The sequence below is a fragment of the Symphalangus syndactylus genome, chromosome 2 (genome assembly GCF_028878055.3).
Source record: "Symphalangus syndactylus isolate Jambi chromosome 2, NHGRI_mSymSyn1-v2.1_pri, whole genome shotgun sequence".
Lineage (NCBI taxonomy): Eukaryota > Metazoa > Chordata > Mammalia > Primates > Hylobatidae > Symphalangus > Symphalangus syndactylus.
Genome location: NC_072424.2, coordinates 106080686 through 106102998, shown reverse-complemented (window position 1 = coordinate 106102998; position 22313 = coordinate 106080686). Strand labels below are relative to the sequence as shown.

At 35.4% G+C, this 22313-nt stretch overlaps 1 protein-coding gene across 11 annotated transcripts in view; it reads left to right on the top strand.

Annotated features, from left to right (window-relative positions):
• PTPRK (protein tyrosine phosphatase receptor type K) overlaps positions 1-22313 on the top strand; it is a 560116-nt gene that overhangs the window by 180186 nt on the left and 357617 nt on the right. For all 11 annotated transcript variants that reach the window (XM_055263595.2, XM_063621231.1, XM_055263606.2 and 8 more), the window contains exon 3: positions 19371-19642. In XM_055263595.2, coding sequence (XP_055119570.1) covers positions 19371-19642 — 272 coding nt within the window. The remainder of the gene's footprint in view (positions 1-19370; positions 19643-22313) is intronic.

Genomic DNA, 22313 nt, shown 5'->3' with positions numbered 1-22313 from the left:
ACATATTTTTAACTTTCTAAGTCTAAAATTAATATACATATACTTAAGATAATTATTTCTTAATCATTGAGAAATAATTCAGAAGCATTATTTGCATTTGTGTTTATGTTACTTCTGCTAAGTGAAAGGACGAATTGTATCACATTTTAGAGTACATATAGAAAAAAAAACAAACGTGGCAAATAACACATACCATAAGCAAGCAAAATTTATAATAAGCTGTGAAATACTAGTTGACATCATATTGATGTTTTTAAAGCACAGATATTGTGCAGTTCCTGATTTTGTACATATTAAATTGGAAAAGCTTACTAACAATAAATATAGCAAATATACAGAGAACTGTTTTTATTAAGCAGATTTAAACTTTTCCTGTTATTTTGGAATGTACTATTAAATTTATTCTATCAAAAGCATGGATCAGTGGCTAAAAGTTAATATTAAAGAAAAATAACAAAAATTATGATGACATTAACTCAAGTGATGTTTCATTATGATCAAAACCAAAAGAATCAAACCTAAAAGTGAAATGTAAAATATAAAACGAAGAAGTACCTATTTGCCATTCTTAAATCTATTTGCATTTTTGGTTCCACAAAACACCATTTTATATTAAATAACAAATGATGTTAATTTAAACTGTATTGATTTTATACATTTGTTTTATGAGTAAACTTATGGTATGTTAATACTCAGATATTTATCTGTGCAGAGTTCAACTTAACACTGAGGTCTGTGAGAAAGTTTTCTTTTTCAAAGCTTGGGATTTTACTCATGTTTGAGAAACATTGAATTAGGAGTTTACCCTTAAACTCTAAACTCTTTCATGCCCATAGGGAATTAACAGAGCATGCTTTCTTGTACATTTAGAGGTTGTTAAAGCTTACCCAGTTGCTGGGTCTGCTAGAATGGGGGGATTCCATAAGGAAATCAGTTTACTGAGACTGGTGTCTGAAAGAAATCTTCCTCAACAGAGAAAGTCTTGAAGCCCTGTCTGGTTGCCATGTTTATGCTGTGGGCCATATGGTTATATTCTGAGAGTTTGAACCAGTGAACTCTTAGCTATTTAAAAAAATTTGATAGAGATCCAAGAAATGGTTTACACTTAGACAAAATGACTTATTTTAGGAGGCTGTTTTAGCCACTGGAGAACTCCAATGCTTCTTGAAGTTCTCAGTAAATCTTTTTAGTTTGTCTAAGAATCAGATTCCTTAGATTTCTGCATCTTCTTTTTGCTTAGCTCCTTAACAGCTTGACCCTCTTTCACCACCACTCTCTTTTACTGGTTTTATTTTGGATAGGGGTAGGGTGATGGTAGTAATTTTGACCTTCGGATTTTAGTCCAAATATTGATTCTGGGCAACTAGAACAGTGGCCAAAACTACCTCTCTTACTCACCCTAAGAAACTTGGTTGTGGGACTACTGCTACTTATAAAAGAAGAATCAGATGTCCTGTGGTATTATTGATGTCCTTTGTGGGACCTTTTCTAAGTCTAAATAAGTCCTTAGGGTCAAGCTGTTTCTGGAAGCCTGGCAGAAAGTTTATCTGCAGCAATTTGTCACCATGAACTTACTTGTTAGACACTCATTTATTTACTTATGTTCATTTTCTTAGGTACAGAAGGATATTTTTTTCTGTGTTCCAGGAAGCAATTTTTGCCAAAGCTACTGTGGAGAGGAAAATTATGATTGTGTTTCAATCACAATTAGTTCCAATTTTGCCTCTCCAGATACATATGTGTGTTGTAGCAGCTTGTCAGTTTTTTTCTTCCCCAAAACACACTGTCTTTTAAATTGAATGCTGATCAGGATAAATATATAACACACTCAAAGGGGAATTTTGGTCTTATATTTGGGAAAAATACATTAGTAGATGGCTACTCAGATTCAAGATGTGTTTAGTGAGGGTCAAGAGGTGAATATGCTTCAGATACCTGAATTAGTTACATGGGCTTGTTAGTGCAAGATTAAATGGCTTTAATTTGACTGCCAATAGAGTCTGTTGTGGGTTCCTAGAAGTCATCCAAATTGTTAATCACTATTGAAATAACAATATTGGTAAAAAATAAGAAAATTTATAATTGTAAAAGTTAGCTGTGTAAGTTAGAAGTTTAGAATGAATTTCATTTCCCTTGTCCTCTGTAGTATTTTAGTGAAAAAAGGTTTGTAATCAGATTGCTACATTCCATGCTCCATAATAAAATACAGAGCAGCACTATTTTGATAAAGTAAATTTACTCGGTTATATTTTATTTATAAAATATTTAAGATTTTTTTGAAAACTTTTCAAAAGCAAAAAACATAGTAGCATTATGGGATTTATATGTGTAAATGCATATGTAGATGATTTACAAGTATGTTTGTTGCATCTTTGCTGGGATGTCTCAACAAAATTAATGCCTTCCCTTCATTAGATAGTATTTGTTATTTTTGTTTGTGGCAGTTTTTCCTATATTTGGTGAATCTCTTGCCTTATGAGTTTTTATGGCCCCAGAAAGAAGTAAAACACTCACCTTTTCAGCCATCCTTAACTAGGACATCAACAGGTGACCAAATCACAATTCAGAATACCTGTAAGAACATTGATTAGGAAGCTGTTGAGTAGGAGGAGGCATCATAAAGATTTCCTTCTGCAGAGAGGGGAAGCATAGACTTCCAGGGGCAGGAAAGCGCAGGACCCAGCCTGAGTGTTGGGAGAATGTTGTCTGCACCCAGCAGTAGGTGCAGATATACTTGTGTTATTATTATACATCACTGGTGGATATACTTGTGTTATTATTCGGGCTTCCTAATGTTCTTTAATACTTTTTTCTGGTTGTTTTTGTTGAAAGTGATACCATGGATTCTGCTCTTTACATTGAAGAAGTTGAACTGATCTTTCTGCCAGCCTTGATCTTCATTCAGTGTACCATGGCTCAGGGAATGGCACTGCTATATATTTGGGTGTAGTAACAAGAAATATAGTTGAATATTCTGGATATCTGTCTCTTGTATATGCTATGCATCACCAATTTTGCTGTTTTTACCTCCTGTATAGGTCTTGATTGGCTGCTTCACATCACCTCCATCATCTATTACTATAATTAAAAACATTTTTCCTCTATTGACTGCCGCAGCTACTATCTTCCTGGTCTCCCATACCTATTTTGCTTACCACCCTATCACTCATATGTTTTATACATTGTGGCCAGAGTTATTTGCCAAAAAGAAAATCTGACATATGATAGCAACCTTCTTCTCATTCAGCTTAAATCTTTTCTGTGTTTAACTATAACATTTAAGATAAAGACAAAACTGTTCATCTTTGCCTGCAAGTCCTGCTTGGTCTGTTTACCTCTTTCATCTCCATTGTCATCTTCCCCATTTTCTCCTCTGCAGCCAAACTTTCAGTCTCTTTTATTCATTATACTTGGCCCTCTTCTAGGTCCTTTGCACAAGTGGTTTATTTTGCTTGAAAATGATCTTCCTAATAACTCTCTTTCATTCTTCAGGTCACAGCTCAGACATCACTTTTTCAGAGAGACTTTCTCACCTTCCTGATAAGGTCATATCTCCCCATTACATGATTTCATAGCCAGACTGTCTTGTGTAGAGGTCATCACAGTTTCATTTGACACACATTTTGTTGATGCTTTGATTACTCGTGTGATGCTGCATCCATGCAGAAGAAGCCCCATGAAGGAAAAGTACTGAAATGGTATCTGTTAGAGTACTTCAGATTCATCCTCATGGGTTTTCAGTGCAATTTAAACAATATTTACATCACATGATCCTTTTGCCAATAAACTTCCTGTTCATTTTGATAGGTGGCATAATATAGGAGCTAAGGAAGATAAGTTTAATGTTAGATTCAAATTGAGATCTGAGCAGGTTACTTAACCCTTCTCCACTTCATGTTTTCCTGTACAATATTTAGCACTTTACATATTCAGTAACTTTCTCACTGGAGGATTGGGTGAATTAAATATTTTTACTGTCTTAAGCTATTCTTTTAATTATTTATATGCCAGTAAGTCACCACCAACACTTCCATTGATGGAGTATCAGCTTTCTGTAGATCACTATGCAGAAAGGCCTAATGGAAGGTAATAGCCCTTAAGAAGTTTACTGCTGAGCTTGGAAAATTCTACACATTCTAACAAATACAAAGTGGGCAATGTAAGTTTGTTTATTAACTAAAAAGTTGTATAATCAGACATAAGAGCTAACGAAGAAGGTAGGAATAAAGGTTCTTAGGGGAGAAAAGAGAATACAAGCTTTGCAAGAAGAAGGGGCACACCAGGCAAAAATGCTTATTTTATTATTATTATGAACCACGAACTGTTAATGAGCTATGAGTTCATGCTGGTGGTTCATGGCAAGTTAGCATGGCAAGGTTTTTATGGACCAAGTTTGGGAGGATTTTTGAGCGCCAGATGGAATGTATGATTCTTGCTTGTGCTTGAGCATGCAGTTAATTGCTTCAGCCAAGAGAATTGTGTTGTTACTGGTGAATGTGTGTCACCATCACTGAAGCAATCACTACTAGTTGATGGTGTTTGCAGAGTTTAATCGCTGCTTGTAGGATCATTGTAAAGGAAAAGAAGTTTTTGTTTATTTGTTTGTTTAGTTACAGAAACAGTTCTTAGGGAGATACTTGATAATATTGTAGTTAGAAGAAGAAAATGTTTGAGATATATTCTTGCGTATGGTTATTCTCAAGGGAGAGAAATTTGATCCTGTCTGTATGCTTGAGTTGCATCCATTTAGCTTATGAATGTTAATGAAAACCTGAAAGTATATCACAGCAGTAGATTGAACGATGTGACAGTGAAATTTTTGAAACTATTGAGTTTATTCTCTCCTGTAAGAGAAAAATTACCTCCCATTTTCCCAGTGCCTTGGGGTGGGGGAAGGACACCTGTGCTTGATTTTTGGTCTGAAATCTAACTGTTACTTGTTTTGGCTGAAGTTATTTTTTATTTTAGTTTCTACAGTACACCCCAGAGGGAAGCTTTAAAAAATTAGTGTGGGAACTAAAACTCTACAATTTCTCAATGTTTGTGTTTACCCATTGAGCCTTAAGTTAGCATTTATGAAAACATTAAAGTACAATTCTCAGCTGCTCTCAGGGCAAAAAAACACAAAAAACAAAAAACACACTGTTGGAATGGAGGTCACTTGCATCATGCAGCTTTTCTGGTTATGTTTAAAAGGAATGTTTTGTTGAAGGAATATCTTTGGGTGATTGTATTTGCTAAGACAAAGTTGAATTAATTATATGCTACAATCAGAGAAGTATTTGCTTGCTCTTCCTTTCCTCACCGTTGGTCAGTGTGGCATTTCATAATTGACCACATGTGTTTTGGCTATTTTTTAAATTTTGTTTTTCAAAATAACTGCATTGCTAGCACTGGAAGTAGAATAGACTATCCCAGAGACCTGGGATATGATTTAATATTATACTTTGCTCAATTATTGGGGACCACTAATTCCATTAAAGCTGCCTTAAGTTAATATCGACTCAGGGGACTATACAAGGGTTTCAAGTTTTTTTTTCCTTTAAGTATATATTTTATACCAGAACCTTGAGCTATAGTTGATGATCTTGTGACCAAAAGCAACAGTCTCAGAATTTGAGGAGATGACACCATTAGCTTTTACTTTTTTATATCCTAGGATCTCAGTTTCTTTTATTATATTTGTATGGTTTATGAAGCTACTGGTGAGATGAAAAATAAAATAACCCTATTTTCTCTACCACCCTGTTTTCCTCTCTTTTCTCTCATCTTCCCAGAACTTAACATTTTAAAGTGTAAGAACTTATTTCATCTTTTTTTCCTTCTACTACTTGAGCTCTTTTCTTCATTTTGCTATGCCTAGTCTCTCATTTTTTTGTTGTTGTTATCATTCCCTTTTGCTTTTATTTTCCTTTTCTTGTCTTAGAACCTCTAAGGGAGAACTGTTTCAAACAAGCAGACCGATTTTTGGTTTAGGTGATAGTACTTTGTAAATAAAAAAAATGAAAAGATGTTTTTCCTTTGACAGTTCCCACTTCTGTAATCCTCTCAACAATCCTCTCAAACAGTGCTTTTATTATATCTAGACATTTATCTGTTCCAGGCCTCAGATTTTCATCAGTAAAATAGTAGAGAGGAGACATGGTGGAAAGTGACAGAATGTGGCTGTTAATTTAGGCCTCTGACTTCAGAGCATGAATTCTTAACCATTTCTTTTGTTTGTTTGTTTTCTGTTTTTGAGACAGTGTCTCACTCTGTCGCCCAGGCTGAAGTACAGTGGCATGGCTTTGGCTCACTGCAACCTCTGTCTCCCAGGTTCAAGCAATTCTCCTGCCTCAGCCTCCCGAGTAGCTGGGATTACAGGTGCCCGCCACCACGCCTGGCTAATTTTTGTATTTTTAGTAGAGACAGGGTTTCACCATGTTGGCCAGGCTGGTCTTGAACTCCTGACCACATGAACAGTCCTCCTCTGCCCCCAAAGTCCGGGAATTACAGGCGTGAGCCACCGCGCCCAGCCTTAACCATTTCATAAACAGGAATATGCTTTTATTTGGGTGATGGGAGATATTATATTTTTCCTTCCTTTTGAATATTTCATGAAGTGTCTTTTATTGTATTAAGAACTTTAGTGGACTTAAAGTTTAATAAAGGAAGAAACTTCTTTGGTGGCCAGTTGAATTGCCCCTGTGACCTGATTATCCTTGTTCCTGAGAACTGAGTTGAAAAACTTTGTTCAATCTGAATTCTTCTCTAATTGATCATTACTTGCCATTTACTTACTCAGGAGCAGTGACCATTGTTACAGTTATAAAACTGAATCCTTGTAATTGTTATTAGTTTTGAGTCACAGTAAGGTCTAGTTGTTCTTCATGTACTTCTTGTACTAAAAGTACTTTAGTTTTTCTAGGTTATAGTTGTCTGAAAGGTGGGAACTTTCAGAATAATAGACTAGTTGAGTTGGAAGGAAACTTACATCATTCAGTACAGCTACAGGCATACCTTGTTTTATTGTGCTTTGCCTCATTGTACTTTGCAGATATTGCATGTTTTACAAATTGAACATTTTGGAAATTCTCACAGTATTTCATTTTGTGTAACAAAATATAACATTTTGGTAACTCTCACAGTATTTCATTTTGTGTAACAAAATGTAACATTTTGGTAATTCTCACAATATTTCATACTTTATTATTATTAATTATATCTGTTATGGTGATCTGTGATCAGTGATCTTTGATGTTACTGTTGTAATTTTTTCATGCACCACGAACAGCTCCCGTATAAGATGGTGAGCTTAATTGATAAATGTTGTATGTATTCTGACTGTTCCACCTACCGGCTGTTCCCATCTTTCTTCCTCTCCTCAGCCCTCCCTGTTCTCTGAGACACAACAATATTGAAATTAAGCCAATTAATAACCCTACGGTGGCCCTTTAATGATCAACTTAAAGGAATAACTGCAGGTCTCTCACTTTAAATCAAAAGCTAAAAATGATTAAGCTTAGTGAGGAAGGCATATCAAAGCTGAGATAGGACGATAGCTGGGCCTCTTGTGCCTGTTAGCCAGGTTTCGAATGCAAAGGAAAAGCTCTTGAAGGAAATTGGAAGTGCTACTCCAGTGAATACCCAAATGGTAAGAAAGTGAAACAGCCTTATTGCTGACATGGAGAAAGTTTTAGTAGTCTAGATAGGAGATTAAACCAGCCACAGCATTCCCTTAAGCCAAAGCCTAATCCAGAGGCAAGACCCTCTACCAGCAAAAAGATAACAACTTGCCGAAGGCTCAGATGATTGTTAGCATTTTTTTTTTTTTTAAGCAATAAACGATTCTAAAATTAAGGTATATATTTTATATACCTTATATACCTTTTTTTAGACATGATGCTATTGCACGCTTAATAGACTACAGTATTGTGTAAATATAACTTTAATATACAGTGGGAAACAAAAAATAAAAATTTGGTACCTTCAGATATAATGTGACTACCGAGTAGAATGTTTTGACTTTGAGAATATTCATTTACATGGAAATCATAGACGTGTTGTGCACTCATTCTCTTTAGACCTTCAGTTCCGGTCTTTAATGTTTAACAGTGTTGAAGTATATCCAGACAACAGGTGGGATGTTAGCATGATTTTTAGTCTTCAGGCAATTTCCAGGGAATACAGGCCACACTACCTCCTCTTACCTTTAATTGTTCATTTCAATCTTGGATCATTTGAAAGGGTGAGTGATGATTACAAAATTGGCCACAAGACAAAAACTTTATTGCCTTTTGGGTCATGTAACTGATTATTTTCTCTTAAGTTGCTTTTCTTTTTAGCATCTACTTCTCAAAACTTTTCACTACTATGTAACATAAAAGCTATGCAGGTTGGATAGCTGTAGGAGAGTGCCATGATTTCAGAAATTGGAAAAATCTTAAAACAAGAGTTCTTAAACTTAGATCTATGAGTCCTTTGAAATTGTTGGTGAAGTAAGTGTGTGTGTTTCTTGGAGTGGGCGCTGAGGCAACAATACCTTAAATTTACTTCAGATTTCAAAGAAAGAGTGAGAGGGAGGGTTAAAGAGGAATAGGAAGGATAGGACTGAGAAAGAGGCCTGACTCACATTGGGATGAAAGGGATAGGTAGAGTTGTGAAGGGAAGGGTTAAGAAAGGTTATGAAGGTTAAGTGCCATTAAGTCGGAAGTTTTTAAGTGTACCCACCTTTAACATTGTCATCTCATTTTTAAACTTCGAAAGTATTCTCTTCATACATTTTCTACTTTTATTTTCTTTACTGTTTGGTGGAAGAAGGAATGAGTATGTCTAAAGGAACAAGTATTGAGGACCCATCTATTCCTCTCGTCAGTGTGCCTTCGCACATCATGGAGGTAGTCTCATTTAGTCCGCACACCGGACCTCAGTGGGGTGGGCACTTCAAGATGAGGAAACAAGACAGAAAGGGGTTAAATTATTTGCCCAGGATAGACAAGTAAATAGATGTGTAGGAAGTAGGGAAAATTGGAGTCCTGGAAGGTACTGGAAAGGAAATCAAAACCTATTATAAAATTAGCCACTTTTAAATAGGAAACAGATGGCACTAATCCTTTTAACAATTTATGACATAGGTTTCCTATGTCACAAAGATGAAACTGGAAATTTTGTTCATCAAAGTAATGGCCAAGTACTTGCTTTTTGTCTCCTTAAGTTGTAGTAGGGGAAGGGGATTGAACTATAGAACAATTCTTGGCCAGGTTTCCAAATCTTAATGTGTAGCATAGCAGGTAAATTCCACGAGGACACCCACTTCCTAAGAAGGAGAAATGTGCTACTTTCTACTGAAACTTTCATTTTAGTTTTTTTATGTTGCCTGAAGGTTTTTAGAAGCTATTATCTGAAATCCATACATTTTTCTATTTTCAAATGTAAACTGGCTACCTAGAACAAATACAAAGCACTTCCTCAGAGATCAAGAGAAATTTTGTCCTTCGGACTGTGAAGGAAAAAGGTTTATATTTTTACAAGGCAATGGGAGGGACATGTTAGGGAGACTAAAGTTGTTGGAAGTAGACTCCTGCAAAGATGCAAATTCAGTTCATTTGTTTTGGAGTTTGGGGGACAAGTTTACTTTTTCTGACTTTTTCTGACATTTTGTAATATTTGCCTCATACTGTCTTAGAAACAAACTTCATGATGTAGGGGATAGACTTCATTAGAAGAGAAACATCCATCTTAAGAAATAATAGAATGTAAAAGCTCGAAGAATTAAAAATAGATTGTACAAAAAGTGATGGCACTGATGTCCGTCTAACCAAATTAATGGAATATTTTAGGATTATTCTCAAGATTGAAAATTTTGCTTATTATTATTTCAAATTTTACTCTTTTTTTTCTCTTTGACTATCTTTGAAAAAAAAAAAACAATACTTAAAAAAATATTTTTGCTTACCTTCAGTAGAGCTTGCCAAGTTTACAGGTTACACAGTCCCTCTGTTAGGGGCTGGCGAGGCCAAAGAGATTTCTAATCTTAAAAAGCTTGCAATAGGTTTTTGGGGATGCACAGACAGATATGGTATATTTTGTGCATAAAAGAGCATTATGTAAGTGCTATGGGGATGCAGGGCAGGAAACACAAATAGATAGTTGTCCGACTTTTTTATAAAATATCCAATTTCAAACTGAATACTCCAGACCTTGTTCTACATTTTTGGATGAACAACATACATGAAATCCCAACATTTCATGGAGTTTTTCAATTAAGTAAACAAATAAATTCAGTAAGTGGAAAATGCTATAAAGGAAATAATAAAAAGTGATATGTTAGAAAGAACCCTGGAAGGAACTACTTTATTTAACAGACCTAGGAATGCTTCACCAATAGATGAATGATGAAAATCAGCCAGCTGAGGACAGAGCATTTCAAACAGAGGAAGGTCCAGTGCAAGGAGACTGAGACAAGCATAAGCTTAGGTTTTTTTTTTTTTTTTTCCTTCAGAAAAAAGCCCATTGTATCTGAAATATCTTATGTAAGGGAAGAGAGGTGTAAGAAATAATGTTGGAGAGGAAGGCAGGCACCAGATCATATTGAAGCTGAGGGGTGGGGCTAAAGAGTTTGGATTTTATTCTCAATGCAATGTGAGTATGAGAAAGATTTAAAAAAATTAACCTGGCTGCCTATCAGAAACGATTGTAGGGCTGCTAGTGTGGAAATCATAAAACTTACTAGGATTCCATTCTATTTGGACAAATTACCTGAGAGGTAATAGGAGTTTGGTAAAACTAGTGAATATGAAGAGACATGAATGGATTGAGGAGAGAACTTGAAAGTAGAGACAATGAGAATTGCTAGCTAATTAAAAGAGGGAAGTGAAGGAAGGGGAAAAATCAAACTGATTCCTAGTTTGATTACTGAGTCCTTAGTTTTAATAATTGGTTATATTTGTTGCCACTTAATCAGATGAAAAAATATGGTGGTGGGAGAAGAGGCTTGAAAAAAGGAAATGAAAAGATGAAAGATATGAAAAGGAGGGTAATGGCATTGCCTTCGGCACAAAGGTAATAGCAACGGAAATACTTAGAGAGATTAATTTTATAACAAAGAAAAAAAATACCCCAGATGGGCTGAGACCCAAATCATGATTTCACTTGTCACTCTTCTTTCTACTTAGAGATCCTGATTATTTCTTCTTAAGCTGTCTGGGCATGGAGCAATATTATTGTATAGTGTCTTTAGTTTTTTTACACCAACAGTTTCTGGCATGTTCTTTGTTACTACTGGGAAAATCTCACTCAATGCCAAGAGCTAGCTGTTTGGCACAGTGCATTGGTGCTTTGGTAGCTATTCAAGATGGTCTTCAGAACACATAAAAATACTTTTCTTATGAGGATAGAATATTACTTAGTCCTCTGTACTCTTCTGCTCATACATAACAATCTGATTCTCTGATGGTGGGAGACTAGAGTGGAAGAAAACCCTTTGTGACGGTTAATTTTATGTGTCAATTAGACTCAGCGATAGGGTGCCCAGATATTAGGTTAAACATTATTTCTAGGGGTGTGTGTGTGTGTGTGTGTGTGTGTGTTTCTAGATGTGATTAACATTTGAAATGGTACACTGAATAAAGCAGATAGCCCTCCCCAATGTGGGTGGGCCTCATCCAATCGCTTGAAGTACTGAGTTGAATAAGGAGTAAGAATTCCCCCTGTGTCTGACTGTTTACAAGCTGGGACATCAGTCTCCTGCCTTTGGACTTGGACTCAGATTGGAACTTACACCAATGGCTCTCCTGGTTATTGGACTCAGACTTGGATTTGAACTGGAATTTATACCATTGACTTTCCTGTTTCTCAGGCTTTTGGGCTCAGATTGGAATTATACCATCAGCTCTCCTGTCCTGAGTCTGGACTTCTCAGCTTCCACAATCATATGAGCCTATTCCTTATAATATTTTGTGTGTGTGTGTGTGTGTGTGTGTGTGTGTGTGTGTGTGTGTTTATCTATATATTCCTTTTTTCTGGAGAACCCTGACTAATATATCCTTTGTACTAGGGTAGAAAATTTCAACTTTTTTCATCTTCATTCTTCAGACATCCAACACTCTGGTGAAGGATTTTGTTTTCTAACTGATTTTATAGAGTACATCTTTATACCCTGCAGAGACTGAATGAGTGAAGTAGACTCGACATAAATAAAAGCACTAATAATGTTCTCATTAGAGCAGAGCGATAAAAAGATTTATGTATATTAAAATATAGGGTTCTCTACATGTGATCCAAAGATCTCTGTAGACCCTCATACTCTTTCAGGTGATCCGTGAGGTCAAAATTGTTTATCAATAACACTGAGATATAGTTTTCCTTTTTTCTCTTTCATTTTCTCATGAATAAATAGAAGAATTTCTCAGAGGTTACATGATGTATGATAATACAACAGATTGAAAGATGAAGTAAAAATGAGAATCTAATTGTCTTCTATTGAGACAGGTACTAAAGAGATTTGTAAAAAGTAAAACAATGCTTATTACTTCTTACTGTCTTTTTGTTTATTTTGGGAAATGGTTATTTTTCATGAAAATATGATAGTAAATTATGAGATCATTGCCAATCTTAAGTTATTATTTTTGAAATTTTTCCATTTTAATTTCTAATATGGCCAATATTGACATAACTCAGAAACAAAAGCTGCTTGATATCCTTAATATCACAAGTATAAAGGGGTCCTGAGACTAAAACATTCGAGAACCTTTGTTCTAATAGAAGGTTTCTTATATATACCAGCGTGACTCTGACAAATACATTAAATATGTACTTCCAAACATTACACTCTTTCATTAAATCCTTATGTTTGGAAGCAGCATAAACTAGTTTCATTTGGTTTTCTTTTTGTTGTTGTTTTGACATTTTCTGGTAATTTATCTCACATATAGTTAGAGCTAGTGCTGCCTCAATTGTTCATGTTATTAACTAGTGTCTTTGTCTCCTCATTCAATTGGTAATCTAACTAATCAAGTAACAGGTATTTATTAGACTTCTACTGTATGCAAAGCCTTTGTTAGATAGGGTGCTAGTTATCAATTTATTGCCCCGGAGCTTAAAATTTGTCCTTTATTACCTGCTCTGTGATAGTAGCACTTGACCCTTTAAGCGGTTCTGCTTTACAGCTGGCACAGTGTTAAGCTTTGTCAGTAGAGGGCACTGGAGAGACACTTAAGAAAGAAGGATCATCTATTCTTGGTTGAATTGTGATCCTAAGTTTGTTTTTTCTTAGTGGTACTGCACAGTGGACAGAGCTGTGTGCATGTAGCAGACGTAGTCCCTCAGTGAGCTTGTAGCACCAAACCTGGACTGGTGACTGCCTTGCTGTGGCACACACATACCCCAGGCCTCATGCCACTCTCCTGCAGGGAGAATGTGTCCTGTTTCCCTTGCTTCCCTAGAGCAGGACCGGCTCTGGCCTGAGTGACCCAGCAGACTTTACCATCCTGTGAGCAGCAACTGTACCTTCCCTAAGGAAATCTGATTCTCAGCAACCTCCCCTGTCTATGTTGGTTTCTTTCTTGGGTACTTTGATTATTCTTTAAGGTTTTCTTCACAGCTTTAAAGTTTCTACCTTCTTATAGGTAGTAATTCTTTATATTACATTTTCACTGTTAAATTCACTATGTGGCTTCTCTCTTCTGATTGGACTCTGAATAAGTCAGGTGCTAAGAGAACATAACTGCCCTTCTGAGGTTGACAAATGATATCCCAGTAAATTAAAATTGGCACAAAAGCAGTATATAATTGGGGGCCGGAATCAGACATTTAGAAACTGTGAGACAGTTTGAGGAAAGAAAACTGGCATGATGTGTTGAGAAAATAGTGAGGGGTCTGTCAGACTGGAGAAGGTGGTTTGTGAAGAGAAGTGGGAGGTAAAATGACCAGTTACTTTGGGATAAGATCATGGAAAGTTGTGAATACTAAGCAAAGAAATTGAAATTTTGCTTTTAGTTTATAGGGCACATTCAACAGATTTTGAATAAGAACTGACAATACAAATGCTATGTTAGTGTACTAAAGTATACCAACACATACATATATAAAGGAGTTTTAGAAGAAAGTATGGAAATCTATTTATCATTAATTATTTTCTTTGCTATTAATCCAGTTTCCCATGTAAATATCTTATTCATAGAAGTGTAGCTTAAAGATAAAAAATAATTAATGCATAAAATCCATAGGGCATTACATATTCATCTATATAGTAGATTATGTTATTTTCCATGGCCATTCTTTTTAGTAAAAACTGTCATTTGTTTTAAGTCTTCTCTGCCTTTCTCTTTTTTAATGAATTGGAATAAGAAGTACTCAATTTTTGTATTGTGTTTTTTGAAATATTTAATTATTTATAGGATCCTATAAATACAAATAGGATTTATTTTTAAAAGATTAAAAAATCCCGCTTTTGTTTATTTACTAAGTATTTATCATTATTCATTTGATTTTCCTCTAGTAAGATAGTATTCATGTAGTCTCTGTTTTAATAAAAAAGTGCAAATCGGGGCCGGGCACGGTGGCTCACGCTTGTAATCCCAGCACTTTGGGAGGCCGAGGCGGGCAGATCACGAGGTCAGGAGATCGAGACCACGGTGAAACCCCGTCTCTACTACAAATACAAAAAAAAAAAAAAAATTAGCCAGGCGTGGTGGCGAGCGCCTGTAGTCCCAGCTACTCGGAGAGGCTGAGGCAGGAGAATGGCGTGAACCCGGGAGGCGGAGCTTGCAGTGAGCTGAGACTGCGCCACTGCACTCCAGCCTGGGCGACAGAGCGAGACTCTGTCTCAAAAAAAAAAAAAAAAAAAAAAAAAAAGTGCAAATCTAGTGCCTATTCATTATAGAACTCTCAGAAACTGTACATATGCAAAAACTATTTTGAAAACCTAGAAGACAATTATAGCCCACCAGATAATATACCGTTAAGATTTTTCTACATATTTTTCCAGTCATATGTACAAGTGTATGTGTGTGCATATGTGAATATACACACATTTACAGAGATATAATTATTTAACACAAATGTGTATTTTTCATAAATGGGTTTAATATTTTATAACCTGCATATTTTACTTAACATATTGTAAATACCTTCCATAAAATGTTTTAAAATAATATTATTCTTAATGACTGCATTATTGTTCATTAAATTGATTTGCCATAATTTTGCAAATTACTGATTATTGAATATTGAGAATACTTAATTTTTCTCCGTTTTAAATAGTGTAATGAGTTAGGCATCTTTTAAAGCTGTATCTTTTATACATACCTGATGGTTTATCTAGTATACATTTGTAGACATGGAATTCCCAGATCAGAAAGTATGTATCTCTTTTTTTTAAATATACTTTAAGTTCTGAGATACATATGCAGAATGTGCAGGTTCGTTACATAAGTATACATGTGCCATGGTGGTTTCCTGCACTCATCAACCCGTCATCTACATTAGGTATTTCTCCTTATGCTCTCCCTCCCCTTGCCTCCCAACAGGCCCTGGTGTGTTATGTTCCCCTCTCTGTGTCCATGTGTTCTCATTGTTCAATTCCCACTTATGAGTGAGAAAATGTGGTGTTTGGTTTTCTGTTCTTGTGATAGTTTGCTGAGAATTATGGTTTTCAGCTTCATCCATGTCCCTGCAAAGGACATGAACTCATCCTTTTTTATGGCTGCACAGTATTCCATGGTGTATATGTGCCACATTTTCTTTATCCAGTCTACCATTGATGGGCATTTGGGTTGGTTCCAAGTCTTTGCTATTGTGAATAGTGCTGCAGTAAACATACGTGTGCCTGTGTCTTTGTAGCAGAATGATTCATAATCTTTGGGTATATACGTAGTAATGGGATTGCCAGGTCAAATGGTATTTCTAGTTCTAGATCCTTGAGGAATCACCACACTGTCTTCCACAATGGTTGAACTAATTTACACTCCCACCAACAGTGTAAAAACATTCCTATTTCTCCATATCCTCTCCAGCATCTGTTTTTTCTTGACTTTTTAATGATCATCATTCTAACTGGCGTGAGATGGTATCTCATTGTGGTTTTGATTTGCATTTCTCTAATGACCAGTGATGATGACCTTTTTTTCATGTTTGTTGTCTGCATAAATGTCTTCTTTTGAAAAGTGTCTGTTCATATCTTTCACCCACTTTTTGATGGGTTTGTTTTTTTCTTGTAAATTTGTTTAAGTTCCTTGTAGATTCTGAATATTAGTCCCTTGTCAAATGGATAGATTGTAAAAATTTTTTCCCATTCTGTAGGTTGCCTGTTCACTCTGATGGTAGTTTCTTTTGCTGTGCAGAAGCTCTTTAGTTTAATTAGATCCCATTTGTCAATTTTGGGTTTTGTTGCAATTGCTGTTGGTGTTTTATTCATGAATATCTCTTAAAGGTCTTTGATGTCAAATTGCTGTCTACAAAGGTTGCACTTAAAACAAACAAACAAAAAGCTTATATAGTTTTCTCTGTCTTGAATGATATATTTGAGAACTCTATTGATCATGAGACTGTAAGGAATATTTGTAAGGCCACTTTAAAGAAGTTTTAATTAAAAGCTAGTACATTGTATGTGTGGGAACGTAGATGTTTTATTAAGCCTTGAGATAACTAAACTCTTGTTAGAAATCTGAGGAATTAGTTAGTTGGTAACAGAACAATTGTAAATAAGCTTAACTTATAAAGTATGAGAGGAGTACATATTTTATAATTTCCCAAGTGTAAGGATTGGGAGCCAGTTATCCTGAGAGACTACAGAAGTAATTTTTAGATGTTGATAAGAATAGCACAGTAACTTCCGTGTTTGGGATGATGGAAGGAATCTTGCTTCAGACAGGCAGCTCCCTCCCTAGTGCATACTGGGTAAATTGCCATTATATCAAGTCAGTAGGCAGAAGGATTTAGATGGCTTTTTGGTGCTAGTGCTTGCTTCTTCCTTTCTGGAACTGTGCAATAAATGCATTATTATTCCAGAGCACTTGGAGAATTTGGCAGTAATTAGGCATTATTGAAAGAGGGCCATTTAGCAGAAACATTCTATAGAGACAAATTATCAACACTATTTTTCTTTATTATTTAACTTGCTTGAAATGCTGAAATAGTGTAGAAAAGCTTTTATTTTGTGACTTTTGTTTTCCTAGTGATCAAATTGATAATGCCTACAAATGAATATACTTTACCCATCCTGTTTCCTTAGTAAGAAAAATAATTATTGTATCTTAAGAGTACAACTGACTGAAAATTCTTAAATGGTCTTTATAGTAAATATTATGCTGTATAATTAAAATGTGACAGAAAGCGTATTTTTACTCCAAAGTTTATTTTATAAATAGGAGAAAATGACTATTAGAAAGCCAATAAATCATTTAGAGATTACTACTTTAAAGTTGACATTCAGAAGCCATAATTGATACAGACCTCTAAAAATAATTTAAATGCACTACTGCCATAATATTCCACTGGGGGCGGGGGGTGGAACTGTTATAGTAGTGGAGAAATAGGCTACAGGTTTGTGAAGATGCTGAGGCCCAGTAACAAACACTAAGTAACTTATCCAAGATCTCAGGGCTGGTCCTCGTTGAAAGGAATAATTGGTCTGCTATGCAGTGGCGAATCTGAAAGACACCTTGCCAAATCAACCATTGACTTCAGAATGTGAATATAATAAAGAATAGAAACATCCTGCTTCTATAAATTGGATATCCTGTTTAACAATAAAGACACAATTTCTCCAAAATACACACGGACAGTTTATTCTATTAATGTGCCATCTGTGAGACTCAGAAAGAAAGAAAGAGAAAAAAAAAAAGAATCCTAGCTTATAAGAGAAGATGATAACTAGGAAAAAGAAGTGAACAATAATATCAGCCACTATCACTATGATCTGTTTATTCTGTACTTCGATTATACTGAAGTGTTACAGAAATCTTCCCAAAAGCTCTCAACCAGAGGGCACCTACCACTCAGTGGCAATTGGTCACATTTGAAATTTGGCTTCTCAGATAGTTGACACCATCCTCTCTGCCATGATTTGCATCTGTTGTTGAGGGTTAACTGAACAAGTTAGACTAGTAGTTATTGAGTGTTTAATGTGTCATGGGTACAAATTTTGGGGAGAGAATGCAGAAGATTGATTACTTTTACATGTTGTCAGGAAGAAAGGGTCAAGTGCAACTCTTATAACACTGAGTTCTGTAACACTACATCTGATATATTTTGGTTAAAATTACATGCCAGCAAAGAAAAAAGATATTTTACGATAAAATTTGTGTTCCATCTTCTGTGTAATAAATAGGCATATTTGCATTTTTGTGATATGTGTCTTTGTTAAAATCCACAATGACATGAGAACAATTGGTTGTTTTACTGGAGTTTTCCGGGACTAAAAGCAGCAGCCCGTTGTTCAAGTCTCATTTTTGTACTTAGTCCCTGTGTGGCCTTTGTCTGCAATGGAAAGTCTATATGTGAGCTATGAGAGTGGGACTCTTGATGTCTTGTGCCTCCGCATGATAGATAACCAATGAACACTTACTAAGTCAAAGGGAATGGAGTAGATTGGTGATTTTAAACTGGGTTTCTTGTAGCTCTATAAGAGTTTAGGGACTTTTACAGAACTGGGGCCAGTAGCAGTGGTGATTAGCTGACACCTTAGTGGGTGAGAGACTCCAACTGGGGAAATCTGCTGTGTCCTGATCCTCAGCTCTAGGCATTTTTAACTTTAGCCCTCATACTGACACTACAAAGTGTCCTCATTCCCTGAACTGAGGTTCAAAGTTAGTGTGTTACAAATGATCACATAACTTGTATAAATGATGATCTTCCAATATGAAATTAGAAATGGTTCCATTGCACTCTAAGCACATCTCCCTGCAATAATATTCTGGATAGTGAAAAAGAAAGGTGTACCCTTTATGTAAACCAGGCCAATGATGTATCGCTTTTGTGTGTGTGTGTGTGTGTGTGTGTGTATATATATATATATATATATATATATATATATATATATATATAGACTTGTGTCCAGTAATACCAGAGATTTAGAGTGAGATCTGGATTTGAACCCAGCTTTGAGTGTTACTAATTGTGCCTCAATTTCCTAATTTGTAAAATAAGATAATAACAGGTTGTTGTGGAGACGAAATGAATTAATACATAATGTGTACTTTGAACACTGTCTGTTACCTAGTAAAAATTCAGTTCATCTACTTATTTGATTGATGTATTTCTATGGCTGTGTTCTGGAAAACAGTCTTTTTAACTTAAATTTAATGTTCAGAATGGATTGGCATATTTTTATTGTTGTATGTTCCCTTTGCTTATATATCTCTTTAGCGTTATTATTTGTAATGTCATTTCAGGTTCCTATATGATAGTGGACTCTTCAGATCACGACCCTGGAGAGAAAGCCAGACTTCAGCTGCCTACAATGAAGGAGAACGACACTCACTGCATTGATTTCAGTTACCTATTATATAGCCAGAAAGGACTGAATCCTGGCACTTTGAACATATTAGTTAGGGTGAATAAAGGACCTCTTGCCAATCCAATTTGGAATGTGACTGGATTCACGGGTAGAGATTGGCTTCGGGCTGAGCTGGCAGTGAGCACCTTTTGGCCCAATGAATATCAGGTAATCACCTGTACTTTTCTGGTGTATGTTTTGATGTCATCAGATCTCACTATATGTGTAATACATAGATGTAAATATGCACCTCATGGTAATGAGAGATTGCCCTCTTGCCTCCCCCACCCCCATTGTTGGGGAAGTGTCATACGTAGATATAAATATGCATCCCATGGCAATGAGAGATTGCCCCTCTTTCTACCCCACCCTGTTGATGAGGAAGTGTTTGGAGACATTGGCACAAAACCTTCAAACTAGAGAAAATATTTCTACATGTTAAAAAAATCAAGTTTAGGTCCGCAATTTGTTGGTGGTTTGATAAAGAGCTGCTTATGGACAGATTCTTTTCTACAGCTTTGTTCAGGAAGAAATAGCCTTTTTGAGTTTATTGTAATCTTCAGACTGGACTGATTTACCGACTTTTTGAAAGTAACATTTGGGAAATAAACGTGATATAGAGTTTCATGAACTATGTTAAGGGGGAGGCATTTTCATTAATTATTTTAATTTTGATTAATTGAATAATTAATTAAATTTTGTCAATTAAATGACATATAAAAATAAGCCAAAAAGGATAAGTTATTCACAAAGCTTTGGATGTTTATTTTAGAAATGATTCATTGAATTATGATTAAATCAGACAATCAATAGTGTCAGTACCTACTTTATGTTTCTATGACTGAGTTTATATGCTCTTAACAAACAAAAGGTTCATTTACTAGTTTGGAGAGTTTGTTCAGTAACCCTCACTATGAGGTTCAGTCCCTGGATATTGTTATTTCTTTAAAAGGTCAATTTCGTGTTAGACCTTGAGATTTAAACTTTTAAAGGACTTGCTTATTTGTAGTTTATTATAAAGCCTAATGAGAATACATTTATGTAAAATTATATTTTATGATGGTCAGCAAACAGTATATAAACTAATAGTTTTATTTCTGCCTTTTAAATATGAATTATTTCTTTAAGTTAGGTTTTTCTTTATTCTTGAAGGGGAAAAAAGAAATGCTTTGCTTTAATTGCTTTGTCTTGAGTTGAGTTTTCTGTTTCATTAAAGCCTCCTACATTGTAGGCATGGTTGCACAGGTAAGATTTTCAGTTCAAGGTTATATGTTTATTGAGTTTTCAATGGATTTTCATTAGGTACTAGTTGATTCTATTATTCCAGAGCATAAGGATGTTTCTCTTCAGTCAGGGAGAGCCATCTGCTTTTTCAGGGTCCACAGCCCCAGGAGGGCTGCATCTATGATATGATAGGTAGGCGGATGGGAGTGTGTGAAACTAAGGCTAGAGCACTTGTTGCAAGATCAGTGGGCTCAACTCTGACAAAAGTGGGTTGACGGCTGTCATCTGCCAGGTCACTCTCACAATGCATTATTGTTGTACTGATTTCATGCGAATCTGTCATAGGAGCTTAACGTAGCATTGGAAGGAAGTTCTGATTCAACAGTCAGCCTCCACAAAAAAATTAAAACCCCCAATAAAAATCAATCTAGCACACTCCTTAAAAATATGGGTTTTGAAGTCAGATTGCCTGTATTCAACCCTGTTCACAACTTGTTTCCTGTGTAGATAGTTCTTTAAGGAATCAGACTGTCAGTTGTGCTTTAAAACAACAACAACATAGAATAACTGTTGATAAATCCAGCGAGTAATATATCTATGACATATTTCTTTTTCCTCGTAACTAAGAAATAACATACATGTAGTTATTTTTTCTAAGTTGTTAAAGATCTATCTTTGAATCATTGATGTTAATAACATTTTCTCATGGCACAGATTACTGTGGTGTTAATTCTACCGTTAAGTTACAGTAATTTGAACTGGATTAGTAATTCTTTGTTCAGTCTCATTTTGTATGACAAAACTCCCTTCGTTATATGTGCTTGTGGTATATTTAAGCAAGAAGTACAAAAAGTGCCTGGGTGAGTTTCAGCCTGGCCAATGACATCATTTTGGAGATGTTTTGTCAGAGAAAATGATGACTAAATAAATATATGGAACCTATGGGTAAATGTCTCATTGTTGTAGATTAAAATTTGAGCCATAGATAATTTCTTAAGTGATTATTTTGCTCTCACGTCTTTTTCCTTAACCTACAAAATTTAATCAATGACAGCAAACAACAGAGTACTTTTTATTCATGTGCTTAGTGCTCAGTAAATTACTTGATGTTTTCATCAATTTAATCATTTAGATTATTAGTTGTATCTGTACATTCGTTATTAGAAACAACCAACATAACATAAACTATATTTGTATGCCTTCTTTCTCTTGGAAAGTAACATGAAAAACATTAAATCTCCCATACATTTTGGTAGCTTTCAAAGTCAAATAAATACCTGTCAAGTGTTTGGTAAGTGCTGGTTTGCTGGCAAAACATGGTGGAATTTTTTGATGGATGTTTTAGGTGCCGATGTGTCAATATTTAAAGAGAAACTCAACTGCTTTAAATACCAGATATTGGAGGCCAGTTTTGAGATTTCATCAGGTTCTTAAAGAATATCCCCATTTTCTTTTATTTTGAAAGCATGACATTCTTTTCAAGTTTTTTATTTATTGTAACATCTACTATTAGACACATACTGTGAGGTCACATCATGCTAATTCCTGGGGATACACAGGCAAAGTCCCTTTTCTCATGAAGTTCGCAGTCTAGCTTTGCACTGTAGAACATAAA